Below are 9,787 nucleotides of genomic sequence, written 5' to 3' on the forward strand. Positions count from 1 at the left end.
ACAAACACAATTTTAATCTTAATAAATAAAAATATATATAAGCATTTGAATATTACAAAATGAACATAATCATGCATTCGACCATATGAACCTCGAAAAAAAAATATAGATCTAAAAAATAAACAACATTCTAAATCTTTTTGGAGAAAAAAAGTTGGCAAGAAATTGAGATGTCAACCAGATTTTATTTTAAATCACTTACATATTAACGAAATCAATTTTAAGAAAAAATAAAATATTATACACAACAAAATGAACTATTATTCTCATAATATGAACATTATAAAGTTCCATAACTTAATAAACAATTATGTATATATCTTCATAATAAAATGATATGAACATTAGAATCTTACAAAATGAACATAACTATATATAAATATGAACATTTTGAAAAATCTGGATTTGAACATAAAAATTTCTAAATCCGATTTTTGAAGAAATTTTGCAAGAAAATGGAGAGAGAATATGGAGATTCAACCAGAAAATTTCTAAATCACATAAAAATTGATGTGCGCACAAATGTACAACATAATAGGGAAAATCTATTGAGTTATCAAAGACATGTTTCTAACCAACATGTAAATTCAATCAAAAATCACAAAAAAATAAGGAAATTAACATCAAAAAAAAGGAGAAAAGAAGTTTATCACTAGTGGCAACGACTTCGTTGTCGTGAATGATAAGGGCGGCGCAAACACAAGCGGATTTTCCGATGGACATTGTTACTTGAGAAAAAAATCACGTAAAAATGAAGAGAGATAAACTTTTGGGGAGAGAGATATTGAGGAGAGAGAAACTTTGAGGAGAGAGAAAACAAAAATGAGAGATTTCTGGTTTTTGAAAAATTTATATGCAATTTTTTTTTAAGAAAGCACATGCATATATAGCTTTTTTATTTTGTTTAGGAGGGGGTACACCAATAGATGGCTATACCCTGGTATAGCCATTAGAGATATATAGAAGAGAGGTGATATGATGGATGAGATCAGAGGATAGAAAACATAAGGATAATGGGTATCATTACGTATTAGGTCCAGCCGGGTAGTATTACTAGTGAAATGATTCAAAAGGTTTGCACGCATCAGGTGTATTATAAATTTATTGTATATCGGGTTAATATTTAACCAATTTTTGGTAACTTTTAACATATTTTAATTAATTGTACATTGGATATTATAAACTAGATTTAAAGCTCGAGAGATGCACAAGTTAAATTCAATTTTTTTGTTTATGAGTTTTTTTTTCAACTTTAAGCGGTAATTAGAACAGTGATTGTTCTTATAATCAATGACAATGAGTATGATAGGTGAGTCTACAATGACTACGGTTCATTCTCTAAGCCAAAGGCTGTTAAAAAAATCAAAGATTATCCATATATATATATATATATATATATATATATATATATATATATATATATATATATATATATATATATATGTAAGAACACTTCTATCAATAAGAACACCTTTTACACCGTAGGATTAGAAAAGATCCAATGGCCACGATCTAATCTCAAGGCACTGCCATAATGGCACAATCGTAAATAAAAAAGACCGAGCAAACATATAAAACGAAAAAACAGTTTCTCTCTCCTCGGATACAATAACCCCCCCTCTCTCACCACTTTCTCTCTCCTCAACCTCACACTCACTCGCTGCAACGGACGAAAACCGTTGATATTCTTCCCTATTTAAACAATTTTCCGCCGAATTCTTGCAAAAACAACAACACTTCATTATATTACTTCAATCAAGGTTAATCAAAAAAATTTGCTAAAAAAATGGCAAAAACAAAACCTAGAGGTGGAAATTCTACTCAACCTCGATGGAGAGAGGTGACGAAGAAGCGATTGCTTCTGCAAATATCTGCGAAAATACAAGGTTAGTGATGATCTAACAAATTCAAACATTTTAAATATTTTTCGTCAATTTCAATTAGTTTTTTAAATTTTTTTGTGTAATTTTGGAATATTAAGCAAAATCGAGCACATGCAAAGTGATGAAGCAGAAAACGCAGTTGATTCTGGTCAAAATGCTACTTCAACAGATGAAAAAACTACAATACGTAAGAATTTCAAATCATTTACAGTTTCAAATAAAAAATTGGAATTATATTGTTGTTCTAAGCATGTTCTAATGTTAAATTGATGTCCTAAAGCAAGTTCTACAGTTAATAGTCATAATTTAATGTTTTAATGTTAGATTTGATGTTAAAATAGAATGTTCTAATTTTTTTTCGCATGTTCTAAAACTACTAAGCATGTTCTAATGTTATTAAGACATGTTTCAATGTTTTTGTGCTAATCTAATTTTATAAAACAGATATTCTGAAAAATTTGAGCAGGTTCTAAACTTTTTGGTCATGATCTAATGTTTTAGAACATATTCTAATGACACATTGATGTTCTAAGCATGTTCTAATTTTAGAATGATGTTCAAAGGCAAGTTCTAAACTTAGGAGTCATGATTTAATGTTTTAATGATAGATCTGATGTTAGAAAAAGGATGTTCTAAAGCATTTTCCATTTTCTAAAATTTTTAATGTTTCATTGTTTTAGTCCATGATCTAATTTTATAAAAGAGATATTCTAAAATTTTTGAGCATGTTCTAAAGTTTTGGCCATGATCTAATATTTATGTAAATGTTCTAATGTTTTCAGCAAGGAGGATCACATCCAAAATGAAAAGGATGATAATGCAGTTGTTTCAGGACTTCATACAAATGCTACAGAAGAAAATATTTCAAGTAAATGTTCTAATGTTTTCAACAAGGAGGATCACATCCAAAATGAAAAGGATGATAATGTAGTTGTTTCAGGACTTCATACAAATGCTACAGAAGAAAATATTTCAAAATCGTAAGAATATTAAATTATTTAGAGTTTCAAATAATAATTTCAAGTTAAATTGATGTTTTAAGCATGTTCTAACTGTTAAATTGATGTTCTAAGCATGTTCTAGAGATTATAGGACATGTTTTACTGTTTTCTTGGATGATAAAATGATGTAAATAAAATGTTATAAATTTATGGGAATTTTCTAAATATTTTAAAGCATGTTCTAATGTTATAAAGACATGTTTTACTATTCGTGTCCATGATTTAAGTCTAAAAAGGAAATGTTCTAATGTCTTTAAACATGTTCTAAAGTTTTTGCCCATGATCTAATGTTATTGGCCATGTTCTAATTGTTTTGACAATGATCCATAATGTTATGAATAACATACTGTATGTTCCAAATATTGTTTTAAGCATGTTTTAAATGTTATAATGCATGTTTTAATGTCATACATGAAATGTTCAAATGTTATGATGCATGCTCTAAAATATAATATGTTATCAAAATAAAAACAGAGAGAAAACAGAGAAGGATGTTGCTGAAACAAAACAAAAAACAGTCACATTTGGAAGTCCAACTGTGAACGAAGAAATTTTGAAAAACATCGTTTTGGAATGTGACAGTATAAGGTAATTTTGCAGAATTTAAATTAGAAAAATCATTTGCCAATATTTAGAACATAAGAAAAATCTTCAGAACATGTCTTTTAAAGTTGGATTTAGTATGCTTATTGCCTGGTCATTTCTTATAATTAAATACAAATTTATTTATAGGAATGAGGATATAGAAGAAGATAATCCAAATCCAGAAAAAGACGGTGAACAAGAGCCCGTGTTGCAAGAAACTTCGATTGATTCAACAATTTCGATTCAAAAGTAAGTTTCAGAATTTTACCTCAATATTAAATGCCTCATATGTTTTTTAAAATAATATTGAAAGTTCTTACTCCATTTTCTAATGTTTCAAAAATTTTAATCGATGTGTTAGGAGTGTTCCTGAAAACCCTACTGTTGAAGCTGAAAACACTAGAGTTCCTCAACCGATAGAGAGGATTAGACATACCTTAAAATTTACTCCTGAAGGGGTACAAAAAACTACTGAAGAAATTCCAATCAAGAGGTAATAAACCTATTTAAATGTAAAAATAAGAACAAATAAATTTCAATTTCACAACCTTTACTAATAAATGTTTACAACTACAACTAAACAGGAAAGAAAAAGAAAAGATCGTACTGAGGCTTAAAATTCCAAGAAAGGAAAAACTTAATCCTATGTATGCTGCTTATGTTCCAAAAGTGTATGTCTTATGTTCTAATTTTCAAAAACGTGTGTTTTATTTAAATAATCCTATATTATAATCAACAATTCATGTACTAATATTTGGAATAAATTATAAACCTTTAGGGGTCAACCACCAAAAAAATGAGATTCAAAATTAAAGTTGATCTTTATTGGGTGAAGGCGGTGCCTATATTTGTCCATGATCAAAGGTAAACACTTTTTATCTAAAACTTAACACATTCAGAATACTTGAAAAAACAAAACTAATATTGTTGGATTTTAAGTTTTAGTCACTTGTATCAATGTTCTTTTTAATTGTAATGTATGTTCTAATAACCTTGACTTATGTTCTAATTCATAACTTAATGTTTTAGTAAACCATCCTATGTTCTAATTGCATATGTATATGTTTTAATTACTTGTTTGTGCGTGCTAATTAAGTCTGCAATATGTTGTAATTTTTTTTAGGAATGAAGCGGAAAAGTTGGACATATCGAATGAGATTAAATATTCTGAAAAGCTGGAAGAGAACACAAAAGAGCCTCAAAAGGTGGATGTGCCTCAGACCACATCAACAGAAAAACAAAATGCAGAAACAGAGCCGGAGAAAACAGAGGAAAAGAAGGAAGAGATAAAAGCTGATACATTGAAGTTGCCACCTGTTACAACTCATTCAAATGAGTTAGAACCATCATCTCTGGGAACAAAACCAATAATTGAAGAAAACGCAGATGATGAGTTAGAAATTGCAATACAAGTGGCCATTGCCGAGTCGTTAAAAAACACTGATTCAAAGTAAGTCCAAGATCCAAAATTTTCATCTTATTTTAGTTTAAAATATTTTAATGATATAAAAATCTAATTATATATATAATTAATCCCAAATTCTTATATGAGACTGTCTTCACCATCAACTGATGGTGAGACCAGTTCACACTTGCGAATTTAGGTATGTTACTTCTATAGTTTAGACATGTTACCTTTTTTTTTTATAATTTTAGAGGAGGTACTTTTTTTAGTTTAGGTATGTTACTTCTATAGTTTATACATGTTACTTTTTTTTTATACGGAGTAGTTTTAGGGGAGATACCTTCTTAGATTAGGTATGTTACTTCTATAGTTTAGACATGTTACTTTTTTTTATATAATTTTAGAGGAAGTACTTTTTTTAGTTTAGGTATGTTACTTCTATAGTTTATACATGTTACTTTTTTTATACGGAGTAGTTTTAGGGGAGATACCTTCTTAGTTTAGGTATGTTACTTCTATAGTTTAGAAATGTTACTTCTTTTTTAATAATTTTAGAGAAGGTACTTTTTTTAGTTTAGGTATGTTACTTCTATAGTTTAGACATGTTACTTTTTTATTTATAATTTTAGATGAGGTACTTTTTTAGTTTAGGTATGTTACTTCTATAGTTTAGACATGTTACTTTTTTTTATACGGAATAGTTTTAGGGGAGGTACATTTTTAGTTTAGGTATGTTACTTCTATAGTTTAGACATGTTACTTTTTTTTTATATATAATTTTAGAGGAGGTACTTTTTTAGTTTAGGTATGTTACTTCTATAGTTTAGGTCTGTTACTTTTTTTTTATATAGTTTTAGAGGGGGTACGCTATTGGTTTCGCGCTCGTCGCACCATCAAGTTGATGGTGTGACTGGTCTCACCGGAGACGCGCTGATAATTAATATGTGTTAGGGATGGATCCAAGAAAGAAAACGAGGATGAAAATTCACAAACAAATGAACAGGAAGAAGTCCTTGTGGAAACTGATAATGAAGAAACAGATGATGAAAAAGCTGATGATGATGATGATCATAAGCAAAGGAATGAAAACAATGAGAGAGAAAAACCGAGATCAGCTCCTAGGTATGTTATGAATATGAACCATTATATTTTAGTTAATTGCTTAAATTATAAAAGAATAACTTCTTTTCATAATTTACCAGGTGGGAGAATGTAAAGAAATCAACCCTTTGCCCAATGGAAAAGAAGGATTCTGGAGAAGAGGAACATGATGCGGATGACAGCACTGAAGGTGATGAGAATGAAAACACTGACGGTGATGATGATGAAAACACTGACGGTGATGAGGATGAAAACACTGAGAATGATGAGAATAAATCTGAAAACCTGAAGTCACCTGCTAGGTATGTTGGAAAAAAAGTACACTTTATGTTGTAATAGATAACTTATTGTTCTAGTTTTATAAATTATATTTTGCATGTTATACTGCTTTAGAACATATTAAAAACAATTAGAACACAAGAGTGATTAATTAGAACATGTGTAAACTTAATTAGAAAATAAGAATGATTAATTAGAACATGAGTAAACTGAATTTGAACATATTAAATATAATTAGAACACAGGACTGATTAATTAGAACATGTGTAAACTAAATTAGAACATAAGAGTAAATTATTTGAATATGATTGAAGAATTTAAAACACACTAATACCTCATGTTCATATATAATGAAACATTCTAATGTATATTCTACTTCATTTTTACTGTGTAACAGGTAGAAGGTTAATGAACAAGTTGAAATCATTAACAAAGACGAGTTTGTTGCCTTTGCTCCAAGAACAATGAAAAGGTAAACCGTGGCACCAAAAATAAGATTGCAACCACTTTGAGGAGTGAAAACAATCGTAAAAGATGAGGTAGAAGATCCAGTTGAACAGAACGATGAAGAAACAGATGATGATATACTTCTAAGTCAATTCAAGGTTGCAACCACCGAAGAAAAAAAAAAGGAGAAGGATGCAACTAACAAAAACGAAGAGGAAAAGGATGACAAAAATGTTGCAAAAAAGGGAAAGGGAGTGGTACAGAAGAAGGCAGCCAAGGCCTTGGGAAGAAGAACACCAACCGAAGTAGCTTAAGAGTGCAGGAATCTGAGAAGGCTATGGAAGAAGGGGAGGAAGATGTTGACATTTCCAGTCAATATCTAAAGGGAAAGCCTGAAAATAATGAGGAGGAAGAGGAAGAGATGGTAAAGAAAGATGGGAAGAATGTCGGGAGAAGATTCGAAGAAAGAAGAGTTTGAGAGTTATGAAGAAGATCAGGAAGATGATGAAAATCTTGAATTGGAAAAAGAAGAAGAAGAGGAAGAAAAGTCGTTGAACAACAGAAAAAGACAACAATTACAGGTAAATTTTACAATATTCAAATATTTGAAAATCATGATAATAAACTAGAACACATAAAAAATGGTTGAGAAAAGAAAAAAAAATTAGAACATATTAAAAACAATTAAAACACAAGAAAGATTAATTAGAACATGTGTTAACTGAGTTAGAACATAATAATGATTCATTAAAACATGTGTACACTGACTTAGAAAATATTAAATATAATTAGAACACAAGACTGATTAATTAAAATATGTGTAAACTGAATTAGAACATAAGAGAAAATTACTTACAAAATGATTTAAGAATTTAAAGCACAATAAGACCTTATGTTCTAATGTATAAATTAACACAATTAAATTATTTAAGACCTTATATTCTTATAATCTTGTTTTTATGTTCTAAAATTTCAATGGTATGTTCTATTTTTCCTCAACATATGTTCTGTATATTTTAATTACAGATTTTCATAAAAAGAGACAAAGGCAAGGGCTAACTAAGGAAAAATTGAAGAGCATAATGACGATGATCTGGAGTTATTAGAGATTGATGAGGATGCAATGCCTATTGTTCCAAAGAAAAAGAAAAAGGTGGTTTTATATCAGAAAATTCCACCAACCCAATTGATTGAACTTATCAAGAAACTATCAGACGAGCACAAGGATGCTATCAGGAAAATTGGATTTGGTGGATTTCTGAGTCTCAGCATGGAAAACCATAATTCAGCGTTGGCAGAATACCAAGTTATGAGCTCTAATGTCGACCGACAATCAATAATTCTGCAAGGAAGTGATGAAAATTTTATCACACCAGAAGACATTCATCAGATGTATGGTGTACCATTGGGAGGGGAAGAAATTGTGGAGCCAGAACATGAGGCTATCGATGATAAATATGTGGAGTTCTTAAGAACATGTAGGAGAAGCTTTAAACTCCAGAAGGGGAGCCCAACAAAATTGCCGCTAATTGCTAGAATCAAGGACCTAATGAAGAAACCTGTATGCGATGAGTGAAGGAAATAGTGCCCTTGGTCCAAGTATGCATATAATATTAAGTCTAATAAATGCGGTTCAGTATTAATTAAACAAGTTAATAATTCAGTGAGATCAAGTAAGCTGAATGCCTAGCTAGAGGCCGCTTCAGTTCAAGTGGAATTAATTATATTAATCCACAGCTTACTCTTGACTGAACCCGTAGGGTCACACAAATAGTACGTAAACGGATCAAGTATTTAATGGCATTAAATACTCCATCTATGGATATTCGGAATCAACGGATCTTGGTTTCAGTGGGAGCTGAGATCGTCATAAGCAAGAAATGAATACTCCGGAAACATGATATTGCCGGAAACGGAAATATGGATCGTATCGGAAATATAAATATTATCCAAGTCGTAGATGTTGTTGGAAACGGAAACATGGTACGTATCGGAAAATATTAATGGAAATGGAAATATTGCCAGAATCGGAAATATTGCCGGAAACGGAAATATTGTCTGAATCGGAAATAGGAAATTTTGGTATTTACTACACCACTTTTGTATTTACTACCTTATGAAACTTTTATTTTAAATTACTACCTTAAACTTCCAATTTTTATTTTATTTACTACCACTTTACAGTTTTCTCATTTTAAAATTAAGATATCTCTTTCGTTTCTTAATCGTTTAAAGTGATTCAAAGTTCATTATTTTCCTTTTTCTATATTGATTTCATTGAGAACATCATTTCAAAAAAAATCGTTTGATAATTCATAAATATTTTAAAATTTTACAAATAATATTTATTTTGTTTAAACTTTTACGAAATCTTAAAAAGGAAGATCCCTATGGAATCCTTACACATAAATGAGAAGAATGGGTTTTGAATCACTTAAAATGATTAAGAAACGAAAGAGATATCCCAATTTTAAAATGAGAAAACTGTAAAATGGTAGTGAATACAAAAAAATGGAACTTTAAGGTAGTAATTTAAAATAAATTTTTCATAAGGTAGTAAATACAAAAGTGGTGTATTTTTGAGGTAGTAAATACCAAAAAATCCTCGGAAATATTATTGGAATCAGAAAATAATTCCGGAAACGGAAATATTAAATATTTGTTCGAAACGGAAATTAATTCCGGAATCGGAAATGTTAAATATTGTTCGTATCGGAAATGAATTCCGGAATCGGGAAATTAATCGGAAGCGCGTCGTACGAATTAGCATCGGACGAGACTTGCTAGACGAAGGCCCAACACGAAGCCAGGCCCGCGTCCAGCAAGCCTGCGCGCCACACAAGGCAGCCAAGGCCACGCCAGGCCCAGCGCAAGGCCAGGCCCAGCAGGCCAAGGCGCGCACACGAGTGGGCTGCGAGCTGCGCTGCTCGCGTGGGCCGCAAGGCTTGCGTGGGCTGAGCGCTCGCGAGGGTCGTGCTCGTGGGTGTTTGTGTCCGATACAAATCCTAAATCTAAAAGGGTTTGCTCAAAGATTAAATTCCTAATCCTAATAGGATAAAATAGTTAATAAGAGTTTTAATATAATT

At 30.7% G+C, this 9,787-nt stretch overlaps 1 protein-coding gene across 1 annotated transcript; it reads left to right on the forward strand.

Annotated features, from left to right (window-relative positions):
- The first annotated feature begins 1,830 nt into the window (after positions 1-1,830).
- Positions 1,831-7,015, forward strand: LOC110790417 (uncharacterized). Its single transcript, XM_056839510.1, has 13 exons — positions 1,831-1,886; positions 1,982-2,070; positions 2,328-2,349; positions 2,666-2,863; positions 3,359-3,472; positions 3,617-3,718; positions 3,831-3,962; positions 4,054-4,140; positions 4,593-4,919; positions 5,826-5,996; positions 6,077-6,293; positions 6,652-6,658; positions 6,789-7,015. The coding sequence occupies exons 1-13, from the start codon at positions 1,831-1,833 to the stop codon at positions 7,013-7,015; spliced, it is 1,749 nt and encodes a 582-aa protein (XP_056695488.1).
- The last annotated feature ends 2,772 nt before the right edge of the window (positions 7,016-9,787 follow it).

The sequence above is a fragment of the Spinacia oleracea genome, chromosome 3, assembly GCF_020520425.1.
Source record: "Spinacia oleracea cultivar Varoflay chromosome 3, BTI_SOV_V1, whole genome shotgun sequence".
NCBI lineage: Eukaryota > Viridiplantae > Streptophyta > Magnoliopsida > Caryophyllales > Amaranthaceae > Spinacia > Spinacia oleracea.